Source organism: Neofelis nebulosa, chromosome 13 (genome assembly GCF_028018385.1).
Source record: "Neofelis nebulosa isolate mNeoNeb1 chromosome 13, mNeoNeb1.pri, whole genome shotgun sequence".
NCBI lineage: Eukaryota > Metazoa > Chordata > Mammalia > Carnivora > Felidae > Neofelis > Neofelis nebulosa.
The window spans coordinates 56997966-57016774 of record NC_080794.1 but is presented as its reverse complement, the minus strand read 5'-3'; the positions used below and the strand labels follow the sequence as shown (position 1 = coordinate 57016774).

The window sequence follows — 18809 nt, the reverse complement described above, 5'->3', positions numbered from 1 at the left end:
ATTATGAGATGAGGGCAAATGCAGCTCTTTGTTTCTAAACTTCTTGTGCTTTAAAAAAAAAAAAAAAAATGTGGGTGGGGGCATGGAATATTCCTGTCTTTTTCTAACTGGTGTTATGTTTGGGAGTGGAAAGGGAGAAGAATCCCCTTTGACAGTCTTTTACTTGTATAGGTGTTCTTAAAGAATAGATATTCATTGCTAGCATTCTAGTTATTCTTTTTTTGCAGCTAACTACAAGCACAAATTAGTTTTAATATTCTAGCCCCTCTCCTTTTGTAGATGGGGATCTGAAAAAATAAATTCTGAAAGAAAAAGTCCCACATTTATAAAAATAACAGAACTGGCTTTAGCCTTTTATGTCTGTTTTTAAGTCACAGACACAATAGTGTATAAGCTAAATTCCTTTTTTTATTATTCACCATTTTCATTATTATTCACAAGATGCTGCAAGTCCTAGGACTAGATAAGAATTATATTTAGTTGTTTAGTCAGAAATGGGATTTTATGTTCCCTGCCCTACCTGCTGTAAGTCTTGAGGTACTCTTTCTTTTTTGAGCTAAGCTAAATTTTTTGTTGTAAAATTGGTTTTTTTTTTTTTTTTTGCAGTTTTGTGGATAATGTCTGCATTCACTTGATCTAATGAAAATGTTCCCCTATGTCAACACCTCCCATAAGAGTAGCTAGTTTCTAGATGGCTAAGCAATCTGTATTAGCATCTTAGAATTTCACTGTCTATCTAAGACTTTGAGATTGGAATCTATGTAATCTAAACAAAAAGAGTTAACATCTGCAGCTTTTATCCACGTGCATAGAATTGGGTTTCTTTGGAACACACTGAGCTTTGTGGACTGGTGTGTGTCTTGGAATAGAGGACTATTTTTAAAGGAATTCATTTTGACTTTGCTAGGCAGTCTTGAGTTGAATACAATGCAGTTCACTTGAACAATAAACATTTATTGAGCATCCACGTGTTACTGGCACAGAGCAAGTATGCGTCATGCCAAACTGAATGAACATCCCACTGTCGTGTTAAATAGGTCATCGTCTACAGAGAGTCAAAGATTTCAGAAAAGAAGAAAACAAGAAATGTATTAATAGTAGTATCCAGAAGTAATTGGATACTAAATTGTGCTTTTTAACACACTGGATCTCAAATTTGGTTTTTAAGTATTTTAGGACATTTATTGTTACTTCTAAGGGAGTATTGTGGTCATAGAATTCTGAAAAGTCTTAAAGCTATCTCAGGCACTATATACAAGGTGATCCTGGACTAGACATAGTTGATAGTATTCAACACGTGAGATTTTTAGGTATCCAGATCAATTTTCACCTTACCTGGGGCCAAAAATTGTCCTTTAACATGTTATAATGAATAAAATGTAATAACTACAGTTATTCCTTTGAATTTTGTGAGGCTTTTTCTCTTTGATATCTTACCATTGTAAGACAGGGACTATTATTCCTAATAAGTTATTCTAAATAAAGTCCTTATCCTACCAAACAGAAACACACAAACCCTCCTAAAGAATTAAGGCAACCTGTTTTAAGCAGTATTGCCCTGGCTGAGTATCAGTAGATCCTTCCAGTCTTTTTGATAAGCCTTCCTTTTTAAATTTCATGTTGGGAGGGGAAAAAAATCATAGGTCTAGAAAATTTAACCCTGAAAATGGGAAAATATCCATGGAAAATCTAGATGAGTTTACCCAGTTAGATTGCTGGATTGGTGGTTGCTCTAGGTTAAATAATACACATTCCTACTCTCTTTGTCCCTCCCTTCCATCCCTCTTGTCAGTGACAGTGGCAAGCCAAAGACGGTTTGCCTTAAGTCTCTTGGTGTTTCTCAGGTCTTGTTCTCCTTCCACTCCCCACCACTTCCCACCCCCATCCTTGGAAAGGCTATAGGTAGACTCGCCATGCCGTCATGTGGCTACGGTCTGCATATTCTTCAGAGTCAGTGCCAGGAAAGGGGTGGCCTGTCTGGTTCTCTACCTGCTTCCACCTGAAAGTACAAGAGCATGTTACCAGTCTTCATTCAAGTAATGTGAACAGCACATCTTCCTGAATCTCAACACAGAAATAGCCCTGTTGTATATCCCTGTGGCATTAGGACCTATTTTCCTCTGAGAGGAAATAAGTGCCAGGCTTGGGGATTATGAATAGGCCATCAGGAAAAGGTGGAGAATGAAGCTTCTGGTCCCTGTACACACCCCCAGTTTAGAAACATGAGTTTATGACCCCAGATTCTTGGCTTAGATATCTAATATGAAGATTGCCTCGGTGATCAAGCTTTGGGACCCATCCACTTCTAACTTTAATAAGGCTTGGAACACCCTCAGACTTCCTCTCTCATTAGGGACATGTGAGCTGATCTTCCACATCATGACTTCCTTCTGACAGTTTATCTGATCAGGTCCTGCAGAACAGATCAGTCTTGAGAGATTGCTCACGTGAGTCCCTGGAGCCTGCCAATTACTCATCATCTTTGGGTCTCCTGTCTTTCCTATTGTTCTGATAATTCTTTCCTGTCTTTTTCTCCTCTACTAATATTCTGTAATGGACCCTGAAGTTCCCTTCTCCATCTCCCCCCACCCCGCCCCCACCCCCACCCCACCACCTGTACTGTGAGGATGACTTTTCTGGGAGGAAAACAAAACAATACAAAAAATTTGAGGTAAATATTCAGTGACATATGACATACATTTAGCAAGCATCTTGAATTTTTCTAAGAGCACTTATTTTAGACATTCTGTACAAACATTCTGGTAGTTCACATGTATTAGGAATCACATCCTGATTTGTGATTTAGGAAATAGTATTGGAACCATATCCTTTTTTGTTGTTACTGTTCTGTGAAGTGGTAAAGCCAGGTTTCTCAGTGGGAACAAGTCCCAAGTTCAGTATGAGTTGTCCCAGATAAACTCCAGATTTGGCACACTGACTTGATTAATTGGATTGCCTTTAGGGTTAAGGATTTTTTAATGCTAGTCGTTCTCCCCCTCAAACCCTTACCCACAGCTGGTGTCAAACATTGCCGTATCATTGGCAGGTTGAATAACATTAGCGTACAGCCAAAGACTGGGAGGAACTGGTGCTTCTGGAGCAGAAACCAGGCCAAGTTAATATTAAGCAAAGATTTATGAGTAGAGAGAAAAACACCCCCTGGGCAAAACTAAACATTAGAGCACCACTCTGTGCTCAGCAGTGTGTTCAGAGCTCTCATGTACGTTTAATCGTCATGATAACGTTGTAAGTTGTGGACTTTTCATTTTAGAGATAAGGAAGCAGAGTTCAAAGGGGGGCGATTGGCCAAGGCCACAATAAGTAGAAATGCCACGATTTAAACTCAGGTCTCCAGACTTCCAAGTTTGGAGCTCTTTGTACAGAAGGAAGCGGCTTTATCAAGCTGAGATCTGAGATGTTGTCTCAGTAACAGTATTAACAGTCAACTGGATACCAGTCTGATTTAATCAAGTTTGGTGCTCATTCCCTCTGACTTAGTTGGTTGTTCATACAGTTATTTGAAAATATTCTTAGTGGAAGTTTATGAGCATATTTTCACCATTTAAAATGTGTGAACTGCCTTGCTAACTAATTCGGCTATGGTAGAAAACCTAGACAGTCCAGCTTCTAGTTGAATCTTGCTTTCTTTCAGAAGTCCAGATCTCTTTGTCATCCCGAGGTGCCTTATGCCTCTTTCCTGTTTGCTTTGTACTTATTTCCACAGAGAAGAAGCATGGCTTCTAGATTCACAGTTTAGAATCTGGAAAGATGAATGTGTTGATATTTCCCTTGGGGATTCTCATTCCTGCTCTACCCCATTTGGTTCTCATAGTATCTCAGACTTAGGCATTGCCTATGGCTGGCTTTGAAATCTAGTTAAATGATAGGAACAGGACCCTGGTGTGGGGTAGGATGAGGGAGTCATCATGATTTTCTCTCTGGTGAGCTAAAGTCCCTTTCAGATCTCTGTGAAGATTCAGAAGCAAATCCAAGGAACAGGGGTGCCTGGGTGGCTCAGTCAGTTAAGCGTCTTACTTTGGCTCAGGTCATGATCTCATGGTTTGTGAGTTCGAGCCCCGCATCAGGTTCTGTGCTGACAGCTCAGAGCCTGGAGCCTGCTTTGGATTCTGTCTGTCTGTGTGTGTGTGTCTGTGTGTCTCTTTCTCTCTGCTCCTCCCCCGCTCACACTCTGTCTCTCTCACAAATAAATAAACATTAAAAAAAAAAAATCCAAGGAACCATAAGTGGGGTTTAGATTCAATTTCAGAGGCACAGTCTCCACAACCCAGAGGAATTCTTAGATTTCTGTATGCTACACACAACTGCAATATTCTTGTTTCCCTCTCCGGTTGTGACATAGTGAAGTTCATCTCAAGAGCCAATCTATAGATCAGAGTTATAGTAGTTTTGTTGTTACCATTCCTGAGATGACTTGAATTGTCAGGAGCACAAAGTGTCTCATCGAAAGTACAAAATGCCATTGGATATGGCTACCAGACCTGCTGATTCCCCACCCTTGTGGTGACCAGACAGATCCTGTGAATACTGTTTGGATAGGAAGGGAAAAATAAAAAGTCGTCTGAAGATTCCTGACTTCCACATGGACTCTGGATGCCTGCTGTCACTTCCATCTGTCTGAATTCCAACCTCCACCTCTATTCCCTGCTCTGGTAGCCTCATCTTCCTCAGGTCAAATGTTAGGAATGTGCCTGGGAGCTGTCTGCCTTCTACAGAGGATGGTTTAGAATGAGGATTCATTGTCATGGGCTTAGTAGAGTTGGCTGCATTTTTCCAATAAGACACATCCTTGATCAAAACTACATTTCATGAGCAGGGTTGAGATCACAAGATATGGATAACCCCATGAAGGTTTTAGTTGACTTCTGCCAGATCCTGCTTTTCTTCTGTTTTTCTCTCTTCTTCCTAAGTAGTCAGAGTGGTAGTCCTCCTCATGGCTCAGCTTCACCCACATCAGAAGAAGGGAATTTATATTAACTTTCCTGTATTAACTGGTGATACTCATTTTAAAGAATCCTTTAATACCTAGTCTCTTGGGGTGACTGGGTGGCTCAGTCAGTTAAGCCTTTGACTCTTGATTTCGGCTCAGGTCATGATCTTGCAGTCATGGGATTGAGCCCCATGTCATGCTTTGTACTAACAGTGCAGAACCTACTTAAGATTCTCTCTCTCCCTCTCTCTCTGTCCCTTCCTTTTCCTTGCTTGCTTGTGCACATGTGCATGTGCTTCCTCTCTCTCTCTCTCTCTCTCAAAATAAACATTTATAAATAAATAAACAAACAAATAAATAAAGCTAGTCTCTAAACATAGTTTTAAATTTTGACGTCTGTAGGTGAATTTTATGTTCTATATAAAAAAATGTTTTAGATCAGAAATTTATAGGACTTAAGAAAGTCTTGTTCTGTGTTTCTGTTAGCCACCTGTGTAGTGGATGAATTAAATTGGTCTCTCTCTTTTTTATAATGCTGTTTTTACCAAGCACGGCTACTTTTCTCAATAATTAGAAACTCTGTTTAGTACTTAAATGACACCAATCTGGTGTTAGAACCCAGCATGAGTTTAGCCTGCAGCAAGTGTGCTTGTAGTGAAGAGTAGCTGACTGAGTAAAGGATTAAATATAAACAGCAGTTGTTTGACTGTTATTTACTTTTCTTCAAGGGTGATCACAGTATTAGACCTTCTGTAGTTAAAACAGAGATTAGGGTAGAAAGAGGGATGGGAAATCTTCAAACTCTTTCCCCAAACAACTCTTTAGTCACCTTGATTTCTTGTAGCTTCTCAACAAGTTGTCCTTCACTTGAGTGAGATTTCATTGCCTTAAACATCTGCCAATTTTGGTGGCCAAGAAAATGACTGTATAAAAGTGTACAAGTAGAAAGGATTTATTTATAATTAGCTTTCATAAAAAAATGAGTGAGGGTTTTTGCTTTATATCAAAAGTACTTAACTGCCAGCAATATCAGTCATGACCTAATCTTTGGCATGTGAAGATGATTTTCCAGCAGCTAGATTCACCAAGTAATAGAATGTTCGTGCTGTGGAAGCACCTTCTCTTCCCAGCTGCAGGGGGAGGGGCCAGGAAGCAGGAAGGAGCCCACCGGAGCCCCTGCACTTGGCCGGGCCTGGAGTACGGGGAGCCAACTCCGTTCGCTGAAGGCTGCAGGGGAACCAGATGCCTGTCGGCCTCTGGTCAGATGGTGGGCGAGGTCCCGAGCCAGGTAGGTAAGCTGGGGATGATGTCCGAGGATCCCTAAAATTCCTTTGGAGACCACTGCGCTGTAAAAGAGCCTATGGTTATAGTAACTCTTCTCCTTAGCTGGGGCTTCAAGCTTTCAGGCAGTATACCTTCTCTCTAAATGAGTTGCTTTCATGAGTCCTTTCTAAGGATGGAAGACAAGTGGCATTCACTTCCTTGCGGACATTCTTCTCCTGGCTGTTCACAGGCTGAGGGAGTGCTTGCTCTCTTATTCCATTCCAGGGGAAGCTAGGTCTTTGGAAAATTAGCGTTTAATTTCCACTTCCTGAGGTTGCTTATTTTATTAAGCCCCTTGACCAATAAGGGAAATTGATTCATGACTGCAATTAATTATTTCTACCTCAGTGTCTTAGTCTCTGTTCCTGAAGTAACATTAGCCATGTGAGGAAGTCCTCAAGCCATCAGAGGTTTTTGGGCTGAAGTATGAGGACTTACTGAACTCTGATATTCAGGGTATGTGCATGATTCTTCTTGCATTGCTTGAATGAATGTGATTCCTGGATCCTGCCCCACGACTGCAATCACAGTCTACTTGGGCTCTAATCAGCATGTTCTTTGGTTGATATGACTCAGTAATTCTGATCATAATGGGATAATTGGGATAGCTTTTGGTTCTATCTTTATTTTTTTTTTTTTTTTTTTTTTTTTTTTTTTTAAATTTTTTTTTCAACGTTTTTTATTTATTTTTGGGACAGAGAGAGACAGAGCATGAACGGGGGAGGGGCAGAGAGAGAGGGAGACACAGAATCGGAAACAGGCTCCAGGCTCCGAGCCATCAGCCCAGAGCCTGACGCGGGGCTCGAACTCACGGACCGCGAGATCGTGACCTGGCTGAAGTCGGACGCTTAACCGACTGCGCCACCCAGGCGCCCCCTGGTTCTATCTTTAATAGCACTTATTCTTGGGCTTAGTGATTGCCTACTTATTTTCTCACCTTCTGAAAATTCCAAAATCTGTTGGTTGCAGATCATTCTTCTTAAGAACAGTACTTAGAAAACAATCACCAGCATTATGGAGAGAAATCTTGAAAAAGTTCAGTAGAAAGACAGCCTTTCTATCATGGCAACATATCTTTTCTTACCAGTTCAGCGGTGTCATACTTCAGGAACCAGTAGTGCCTGGCTTTCCCTCTGTTCATAGAAGTCTGGTGGGGTTCTTATGCTATTTGACTCTCCAGCCCTTGTAGCTGCTGCAGAGTTCCTCCTGTACCTCAGGGGGTTGTGTTGCTTTCCTTCCCCCCAAACACTGATTCCTGTGCAAGTCTGTTATGTGATGTGATGGTCTTTGCACACTGGCTATGACCCAGGCCATCATCCACCTACCCTGTCTTCTCCTTTCTAAATACCGTATCTAGGTGTTTGAGGAAAGTGGGTTCTTGGGTCGTTCCCCAGGGGTAGGGATAAGTCTTTTGGACTTAAGTCATATGAGTAGCCTGAAAGGAATGTTCATACGTGGAGGAAGTGCCATCCAGTATCAAGTAAACAGTTACCTTCAGGAAATTTGGATCCAGGTAAGTAACTGCTACATGTCTCTCCTTGACATGAGGATAATTTTAGAATATCAGACCTTTGGAATGGTCCAATTTTCAAATGCCTTCTGTATAGGTGTTTTGTAAATATACCAATATAAAGGTATATTTAGAAGAAATGTGGCAAGGAGTGCAGACCAGACCTCTGGATTCATAGCCGAGTACAGGAAGGGTATGTTTTTACTGCCTTTAAGGCAGCTTAGTGTTTCCTGATACATTGTAAGTGCTCAATAAATGTTCATTGTTGCTATTATAATTATTACTATTATTATTATTATTATTTAGAATTCAGTGTGAGAGGCTAGTGTGGAGATTTCTCAATTGGGATAGAATATACTAAAAAACCATTTTTTTAATTGTAGAGATTTACCTAAAGGTTATAAATATATTGCCTTTAATTAAAGAGAGGAGTTAATTCTTTCTATAGCTTAATCTTAATATAGCAGTGTGACTTTAGTAATTGCTTTTAGTCTTAGAGGTCAGTAAATAGGGCTGTTTATAATTAACTTGGTAGGGCATCATTTGAAATGCTTTGCCTACCCAGGGCCCACTCCAGTGGACTAAACAGAAAGTGGAACAGGAGGATTGCTGATAGATGATTCCTTTTATACTTTTGCTGAAGTTCCGATTATGTAAATTTGTGTGTGTGTGTTGTGTGAATTTGTAATTTTTTTTTTCATTTTATTTGTAAATATGAGGATCTCCCCTGCCTGAGTTTGTTAAGACTGATGTGGACACTCTTCATGATACTTAACATGGGTTTTCCTTTTATTAATTATACTGCATGACCCTTAAACAGTTCCTCCTTCTCCTGGGCAAAAGTGCCTTCTAAACATTCATACCAAATTGTGTTTATTTTCTTGCAGTTGAATTGGCAATGATCATGGACCGTTTGTATGGTGGTGTCTGCTATGCTGGCATCGATACGGACCCAGAGCTGAAGTACCCCAAAGGTGCTGGCCGCGTGGCGTTCTCCAATCAGCAGAGTTACATTGCAGCCATCAGCGCTCGCTTTGTGCAGCTCCAACACAATGACATTGACAAACGGGTAAGCAACTGCTTAGGCTATAATTGCTAGGGGGAAGAAATGCAGTTTGTTTTCTGGGCCCCTGGGGAGAAAATCACCTTGTGATCAAAAGTGAGCAGCTCTACCTTCCGCGGTATGAGTCCACGAGTCCCTCCCTCTAGACTGCCTGAAAAAGAGAGTACCCATGAAATTTAAGGCGTTAATGAACCTTCTGCCTCACCCATCCCCAGGGTGATGTTAAGCTTATGAAAATAACCCTGCAGAATTAGCATGCCAAACTGGTACTGTTCAAAAGATGATGCCAACGGTGCGTTAACAAAGGTTGCAAGCTGGTGCTCTCAAATAAGTTTGGACTAACGTTTAATGTTAATGTTCAGGAGTGTACATAAAATTTTGAAATTCTGGTTTCTCTTAAAATTGCAAGACCACACATGATAGCAATCATTGGAACAAAATAGCTGCTACCCTTTCCAGTCCCCTCTCCAACTCCCTGTAGTCCTGCTTGTATGGTATATGCATATGCATTACCTGCCCTTTTGCACCATGGTGTTACCTGCCTGGCCATTAGGCAGGTACCTCTGATGTAACCTCTGATTTGCTACCTCTGATGTAAAGAGGGGACATGCAATAGAGTTGTAGGGGGTTGGTGTGCTCAGTTGGTTTTGTGGACAGACGTAGGTTTAAATCCCTTAGATCCCAGCTCTGCCACTCTTTGGAAGTTTGGGGGAATAGAAGGTAGCAGGAGATCATCTGACACCTGTATTAATGAAGGAATAGAGCAAGTAGACTAGTTCAAGTCTTGAACACCTCCCTGTGCAGTTGTACTGTGGCTGTTAACAGCTTCCAGCAAAGGATGTTGTTGGGGCATACGTTGGACTGGAATAAATTAAAGTAGTATAAATATATCCTACTGTGAAGTTCCACCTGTACTCTCTATGGTCAACTTTTGACTAATTTTGTGTAGCAAACTTAAATTTCTTGGAAGGTGGAAGTTTCAGTTGGTGATGGATTTTTAAATATTCAGCAAGTTATATTTTTATTAAGACATTTACCTGATCAAATTAGAAAAGCCAGTGCCTAAAATAATTAGTTGCTACATTATTGGGCTCCTGAAAAGTAAGTAGTGGTGGTTTGTTTGTTTTTGTAATTAAACTAAATAAAAGAACTCTTTTTTCAGAATTTTGAAATTCTTTGAATTAATGGAGACTCCGAGGTGTGATAAAGATCCAACTCCATTCCTAGCTTTCAGGCACCCACAGCGTTCTGAGCTTCCCTTTTTAGAGCAGTAATCCCCCTCAGACTGTCAGCTCCACGAAGATAGGCTGTTGGTGTCTGTCTCTCTCTCTGCTCCATTTCCGGTGCTTACCCATTGCTTGATGTACAGCTACGGTAATAGGTGCTCGATAAACCTTTGTTAAATTGACGAATGGCTATACTTGGAGGATTTTCTTAAGTACTGCTGCTGGTGCCAGTGAACCTGCTTGTGCCTGTGCTTTTGTGAGTCTGAAAACACCAGATTCTATTACATTTAGACTGCTATTGCACCTGTCACTGGTGACCCCAGGCAATAAACTTAACCTGAAGAGCCTTAGATTCTCATCTGTATGCTTTTCCCCCTGTGAAGCCAGAACTAGTGACTAGACAGGAGGTAGGTACTAGAAAAGATAAAGAAGCCTCCATTTCCCAGGGTGCCTGGGTGGCTCAGTTGGTTAAGTATCTGACTTCGGCTCAGGTCATCATCTTACAACTTGTGAGTTTGAGCCTTGCATCGGCCTCTGTGCTGACAGCTCAGAGCCTGGAGCCTGCTTCGGATTCTGTGTCTCCTCTCTCTCTCTCTCTCTCTCCCCCCCTCCCCCACTCATGCCCTGTCTCTCTCTCTCTCAAAAATAATAAATATTAAAATAAAAATTAAAAGAGAAAAGAAGCCTCCATTCCCAATGCTTCTATCTTCCCTTTGCCCCCAGGCTAACCTCTAACCTACTCCTTACCAGAGGGAAGTACACTTGCCCCTGGAAACATGGCATCTCCGAGCCTCTTTTAAAATCACAGTAAATTCAGATACTGTTTGTTCTATTGACAGCCCCTTCCCCTTCTGCTATACTCAGCCCTTTAGCACATCTTCCCACAAGACATAGAACCAGGCTAAAAGAGAAGTGGCTTTGGTTTTGTGAGCTTGATGATGGGCCATGCTTATGAGAATGTATCAAACTCCCGAGGACTTGAGAAAGCCATTGACTATTTTCTTCCCACTGCATTTGAGTTATCCGTACCTTCCATATCATAAAGTAGTCCTTGATAACCATTTAGAGTAGCAGTTAATTGTAATGGGAAGAGTGTGGAGTTTGGAGCTAGAATAGATTTCAATACTTTTAAATTTCTGCTGCACTAGTCACTGATGACCCCAAGTAAGTTACTTAGTGCCAGGAGCCTTGGGCCCTCATCTGTAACTCCCTCCTGGGGATGGTCTGAAGACTAAATGGGATTTGAGGATTGAACATCAGCCAGAGCTGTATGACATTTGGATAGATATTTAGTAACTAGCACTTGATGGTTAACAGTATGCATCTTGCTACAAATGCACTCAATACTGATGTTAAAATCATGTAGCTTGAATTTTATCAGTTGCTCTGCTGAAGATGTAACGAAAAGACCACTGGTTAGTGTAAAGAGCACTGGCTGGGTTTATGTCTGGTCTCATTCCCAGGGGGCTATGTGATTGTGGGCACATTACTTAAATGCTGAGCTTTGGTGTATAAGGCAGTAGTAACAGCCCTGTGAGAAGCCCAGAAGAGAGAGTGGACAGAAAGCAATATATACAATGTAACACATCATACGTATGTACAGTGGGACTGCTGCTGTCGTCACAAGAATGCCACCTCCATCCACATCCTGTCAGTTCCTTCAGTGCCCTGGGATGAGAGTCATCTAAGTGAGAAAATTGCAAGTCATTCAAAGTGGCCCGGTCCCTCTTCTCTGGCTCCTGGCTCCTGGCTCCTGGCTCCTGGCTCCCTCTTCACGCCCTTTGTTTGCTTTGACCAATATGGAGACCATTTTCTTTATCTTAGAGACGTAAGCCAGCTTCCGTGCTGAAATAGGTTCCTTTTTCACTGTTCTGTGAACATTCCACTCCCTTCCCCCAAATTGTTGCTCTGTCCTCTTGTTTCCTTCTTACTTTGAACGTAGCCAACAATACCTTATTTTTTTTGACTCTGGCATTTTGAGCCTCTGTTAACTGCACCCTTCTTAGATGCTTTTTAAAGTTCATCCCTAGTTTTATTTTTCTTTATCTTTCTCTTAAAGCTTAAGTTTGAGCTTTCCAGAGATCTCCCATTATATATAACTATATCAGTATTTCCTTAGGTAATGCTCTTTTTATTTCTCAGTGGCTCTGTTCTTCATTGTCTGCAGAAAATTTATTAGGCACAACCTTCTTTCCTGAATAACCCCTGTAGGTTTTTGGCAATAGCTAAGGTTTTGAAATTTGCTGTCCTAAAAGTCAGGAAAATGTATCTTTCTGTGCCCATAATCCCTTTTCCTTGATATTGCAAATTCCAAAATGCTATAGCCTTATTCTCCTTCTTTCTTATATTAGCCTAGAGTTGCCTTTAAACCAAGACTTGACTATCTTAAATAGCATCGACCTTTATTACCTTTCTGGTCAGAGGAACTTCATTTGCTGTCGGTATCATTATGAATGCAGATATAATGCCTCAGTGAATTAAAAAAAAAAATAACCTATAGATAACATTTTTTAATGTTTATTTACTTATTTATTTTTTTATTTTTTAAACGTTTATTTTTTTTTGAGACAGAGAGAGACAGAGCGTGAATGGGGGAGGGGCAGAGAGAGAGGGAGACACAGAATCGGAAGCAGGCCCTAGGCTCGGAGCCATCAGCCCAGAGCCCGACGCGGGGCTCGAACTCACGGACCGCGAGATCATGACCTGAGCCGAAGTCGGACGCTCAACCGACTGAGCCACCCAGGCGCCCCAGTGTTTATTTATTTTGAGAGAGGGGGAGAACAAGCAGGGGAGGGGCAGAGAGATGGGAGGAGAGAGAATCCCAAGCAGGCTCCATGCTGTCAGCGCAGAGCCCGACATGGGGCTCAATCTCATGAATCGTGAGATCACAACCTGAGCTGAAATCGAGTCAGACGCTTAACCGTCTGAGCCACCAAAGTGCCCCTATAGATGGCATTTTAAGGACCGCTTGCTTGCTGTCTGCAGGCTCTAACCCCTTCATTTTTGGGCCTGTGTGGAGAGTGGGAGAGGGCCGCCTGCAGAGCAGCAGTGCCAGCAACTTGGGAAGTTCTGGGACTAAGGTGTGCTCGCAGGTTGCACCTTCCCTAGGTAAACTGTGGGAGGCACACGAAGAAGAATTTGGTGTATTTCCTTTACCTCTTTTGTATCCAGCCAACTTTTCTCAAAAAATACCTCTCTTTTGAGAATTTAACCATTTATGTATCTATTGTTGTTGTTGTTATTGCTGCACTTTGGCTAAGTTTTTAGATGGAGTGGCTCATGGGGAAAATACAACCTTTATAGATTTGATTTCTTCTCACAGTCTTAGTGACCTTTTGGCTTGCTTATCGTAAAATACAATATGTCAGTATGCAACATCTGTGGGATCTGTCAGTCCTGTACTTTGGCACTTTTCTCCCTCTCCCGTCGTTTCACTCACCCAGAATGCCCTCACTTTTTAAGGAAGAGGTGGCGGTTTTGGGTTTTGTTTTGGTAGCAGCTTTACGTAGATATAATTCACATGCCATACAAATCACCAATTTAAATTGTACAGTTAGGTGCACCTGGGTGGCTTAGTCAGTTGAGCCTCTGACTTCAGCTCTGGTCGCGCCCTTGCGGTTTGTGGGTTGGAGCCCCACTTCAGGCTCTGGACTGGTGATGCGGAGCCTGCTTGGGATTTTCTCTCTCTCCCACTCTCTCTCTCTGCCTTTTCCCTGCTTGCGTGCACTATCTCTCTCTCTCTCTCTCTCTCTCTCTCTCTCTCTCTCTCTCTGTCTCTCTCTCTCTCTCTCAAAAAAAAAAAAAAAGCCTTTTTAAAATAAAATGTATAGTTAAATAATTTGTAGCATGTTTACATAGTTGTGCAGCCATCACCACAGTAAGATTTAGAACACAGGAAGAGGTATTGAACCGAACAGCCTTCAAGCCCGCAGTACGAGGATCAATTGCACAGTAACCCCCAGTGGGGAAGGGGGCGGAGACACTGCATGTATCCTATTTATTTATTATATGGAGGAGATCCTCCTTATTTAGCCTGTACTCTGTGAAGTCACAGGAACGAGATAGCCCCGGCTGTTGAGGCAAACTTGTGACCCAGGCTGCAGCTATAATTAGAGTCCTCCAAGAATATGTGACTTACTGAGTTGGCTGGTAAATCTGCGTTTCAACAAACTTCTTGCCGTGGTATGGCTGGCAGTGGGAGGACTCAGAGAGGTGGAAGGGTCTGCTAATGGTGCTCCCTTACAGAGCTGCCAGGATCTTGACTGCAGCCTGTGCCCAGAGGTCTGAATGGGAATGCTTGGCACACGGGTGGCACTCAGTGAGTGTATAGGATAAATCGGGATGATATATGGGAGAACAAGGACTGGAAGCGACCATGGAAGGCTGTCAAGGGTACTGGATGAGTCACTCTCATCTGTCACCTGGACATCTAGGGGAGCTTCCCCACTGTCTCTCCACTTTGCATAGCCAATCTTCAGTTCATTCTTTACATAAAAACCAGTGTGATTATTTATTTGCTTACTTGCTGTATTTTTTTTTTTTTAAATAGGCTCCACGTCCAACGTGGGGCTCGAACTCATGACCCTGAGATCAAGAGTCTCATGTTCTACTGACTGAGCCAACAGCCTCTTTTAAACTCGTAATGTGAATCATGTCTTCCCTTCCTTTAAACCACTTGGTTATGTTCTATTGCCATTGGGATAAAGGTCAAAATCCTTAATTCATATTGCCTACATGACCCTTCATGCACTACATACTTCTTTTGCCTTAGCGCTCTCTTCCTTGTCTTGAGGCAGTCAAGGCCTTTTTCTCTCTTTTTTAAGGTCATCTATACATACTTTTTTTTTCCTCCCTGCCTAATATCCATTTTTCCTTCGGGTCTCAGCTGAATTGTAATATTTTTAGGAATCTTTTCTTCAGTGGAGCTTACATCTCTTTGTAAGCTCATTGTTTGATCATTGTCATGATACCGTCTACCATTCCTTTGTGGCCTTAAATACCTCTGTGATGAAATATTGTTTCGTTTAATGTCCTTCTATCCTATTAAACTGTAGAACTCATGAGGGCAGTGACTGTGTGTCTTTCATGTTAGCTACTTAATACTTGACACATAGTGGACACACATTTATTAATTGTTTTTAGATGAATGAATAAGTTGTTGAATGAATGTCACCTGAGAGGTAGCCCAGGTAGGAAGCCCTTAGACAGCAACCTTTGGCATATCCAGCTACCCACAAAAGGGCACTTTTGCATGGCTTTCTTTTCCTACTTCATTAAGAACACTCACTTGTATAATAAATTTATATTTTGACATTAAAGCTGGACTTAACCTTAGACATGATGTGGTCCAACCCCTTTACTTTGCAACAAAGGAGAATCTAAGAGAGGCTTGGAGACTCTCAACATACCTGTCCGTTAAGGGCAGAGGTGCCTCTGCTCATGGGGGTCCCTTCCTGAACCTTGCTGCCCACCCAGGGTCTAATGTCTCTTCATACCCATTTCTTCCATGAAGTCCTTTTTCCACAGACCTTAGACTCGGAACCCCTGAGTTAGATCACAGGTCCTTTTGTGGGTTTTATATATGTTCCAACAGTTCATGTAACTTCCCAGGTGAACATATTTTACACAGAACAGGGCGCATCTGGAGTTCATTATCAAGATTTTCTAATATATCTGTAAGCCATTTTTAAAACATTTTTAGATGTTTATTTTACTTTTGAGACAGAGAAAGAGAGAAAGCACACACGCATGAGCAGGGAAGGGGCAGAGAGAGAAGGAGACACAGAATCTGAAGCAGGCTCCAGGCTCTGAGCTGTCAGCACAGAGCCTGATGTGGGGCTTGAACTCGTGGACTGTGAGATCATGACCTGAGCCGAAGTTGGACGCTTTTTAATGTTAGCAAAATGAGCTGGAAAATGTTCTGTGCCTTTTTGCAGTTCTTTTGCTTTTGCTTTTCACTTTTATGTTGTCTTCATATGATACCTTTTTCAAGTGAGCAGGAACCAGGGCAGCTGCACTGGATTATAGCATTTGGTGGAGATGTTTGGCGTTTTAAATGTCATCATGACCCTTACTATGGGAACATTATTATTATAAATGACACAAGGGGTGAGGAAAATCTAAATGGGCATTAAGGAGGGCACTTTTCAGAATGAGCACTGGGTGCCATATGTAAGAGATGAATTGCTGGGTTCTACTCCTACAGCCAAGATAACACTGTATATTAACTAACTTGAATTTAAATTTTTAAAAAGGAAAAAATAAAATATACAAATAGATACAAAAAATAAAAATAATAATTTTAAATGACACAAATATAATTTTATGCCTTAGTTTTTACTTCTAATGAAACATTGTTAGTATCTTGAAATAAATCCTTTAAAGGTTAGGGGTCCCTGGGTGGCTCAGTTAAGTGCCCAATTCTTAATTTCGGCTCAGATCGTGTTCTCACAGTTCGTGGGTTCAGGCCCCATGTCAGGCTCTTCGCTGACAGTATGGAACCTGCTTGGGATTGTCTCTTTCTCCCTCTCTCTCTGCCCCTCCCCCACTTGTGCACTTGCTCTCTCTCTTTCCTCTCTCTCTCTCAAATAAATAAACATTAAAAAAAATTTTAAATTTTAAATGTAAACCTTTAAAGGTTACATTATGCATATGCTATGGATAATATTCATCAGTTATCAGCCAGTTGGTAATTTGTCCCCGTGTTGACAATATTAAAGTTATGTGATGCCCAGCACAGCAGCTCCTGATGTCTCTGCCTTGGCACACACGAGGCATGTGACGCCCTCTCCCGGGTAACAGGTCCCTGGAGCACTAATAGAGTGGGGGATTTATGGTGTATGACCATCAGCACCTTAGAGGGGTAAACCCCATGCCCAGCCGTGTCCTTGCCACCCAGAGAACCATGGGGATAGTAAAAAAGTGTTGTGGCTTGGCAACTGTAAGGTCAGAGTCTATACTCCTAGCTCCTCTCCCAGTCACCACGTGGCTTTGGGCAGTTTACCACCTTGTAGAAGCTTGATTTTATTGATTTTATTTTCCAGTGGTAGTAAGAACACCAGCCTGTCTTACAGTTTATCATGCAGTTAAACAGTGTCAGGTGAAAGAAGCACTCTGGAAAGTTATTTGGTGGCACTGATGTTGATTTGTATCATTACTGAGCCTGGCCTATTCAAATTGTGCGGCTGCCTAATCATACGTCCAAGGCTAATTCTTGACTCTCTATCTTTTTTTTTTTTTTTTAGTTTTAAAGCACCTACTTAGTTCCACTAAGAATCTTTAATATAGAGACAGTGAAATAGTTGAAGTTGACACTAAAAAAAAAAAAAATTAGCTGCCAGTCTGCCAACATGTTGGTTGGATATTAGTCAAGACACACATAGAGTCTCTTAAGTCCCTTTTATAGATGTAAACATCTAAATGCATTTTCCATGTAAAGGATTTAAGGTTTTTTTTTTTCTTCAGTCCAGAAAGAAGTGGGTTTTTTTTTAACCAGTATCTTTTCTCTGATAATGAAAAGATTTCGAACCTCAAGTTGAGTAGAAGGTTAGGATTAAATTTTGCTTCTAATCCACGAACAGTGCTTCTGTGAAAAACTGGAACAGTTTAAAGTATTTAAGTACAATAAGGGCAGAAGAGGGCACCTGTACTCATTCTGTCTGTTTTAATGGTATTTTTAGAAGTCACACCAGATGAACACTTAAGATATGAAAGCTCTGGTAAATCCAGTTTTCCTTATAACTCAAGGCTAGGTCACTCACATATGAAATGTTTTTGTAGTGTGAAAAAGTGAGATCATTAAAAAATAGGTAATCCTAATATGGCCGTTTCTCTATCCTGTCTACTCTGTGTGGTCCTGAGAAAGTTTATAAGGATAAAATCAGTAGAATCTCCTTTAGCCTAACAAAAGCATATTTGATCGATATGAACAATTTCTTTTTAAAAATCTGATGGTCTTGGGGCGCCTGGGTGGCCCAGTCGGTTAAGCATCTGACTCCAGCTCAGGTCATGATCTCGCAGTTTGTGAGTTCAAGCCCCGCATCAGGCTCTGTGCTAATGGCTCAGAGCCTGGAGCCTGCTTTGGATTCTGTGTCTCCCTCTCTTTCTGTCCCTCCCCAACTCGTGCTCTGTCTCTCTTTCTCTCTCTCTCAAAAATAAACAAACATTAAAGAAAATTGTTTTTAAAAATCTGGTGGTCTCTCCCCAACTATTATTTACCACAACTCAGTCATTTGTCTTCTAGAAATTTGTAAGTTAGATGTTTATAACTTGAAATGCATCATGCAGTAGACATAGGTTAAAGTCTGCCAACTCAACCCACAGAGGCCTTCTTACTAATAGAAAGGATACTAGGCTAGAATCAGCCAATCTGGAATTTAGTCCTCACTATACCACTTACTATATAACTTGAAGGAAGGATAAGTGTGTGTGTGTGTGTGTGTGTGTGTGTGTGTGTGTGTGTGTGTGTTTTCATGAAAACAATTTTAAAAACTTAAAGCACCCTGTCAGTATTTAGTGGTACTGAGAACACACTGATATACACGAAACCATGAATAATATGTGAACTCTTCTGGAAGATACTCATTAGACAATCTAACTGCGAAATTTCACATGATAAAATGGGTTAAATATTTCAGGCAAGACAGGGGTAACACTGGTTGGTTATCTCAGTTTTTGAAACAGAAGGAGCTCTCTGTAGGCAGGTCTGGCCTGCCTAGGAATCTGTCCCTAAAATAAGTT

The 18809-nt window shown here is 41.3% G+C and overlaps 1 protein-coding gene across 11 annotated transcripts in view; it reads left to right on the top strand.

Annotated features, from left to right (window-relative positions):
- The window catches only part of CPEB3 (cytoplasmic polyadenylation element binding protein 3), a 195719-nt gene that overhangs the window by 156951 nt on the left and 19959 nt on the right, over window positions 1-18809 (top strand). For all 11 annotated transcript variants that reach the window (XM_058697163.1, XM_058697157.1, XM_058697160.1 and 8 more), the window contains one exon: window positions 8669-8850. In XM_058697163.1, coding sequence (XP_058553146.1) covers window positions 8669-8850 — 182 coding nt within the window. The remainder of the gene's footprint in view (window positions 1-8668; window positions 8851-18809) is intronic.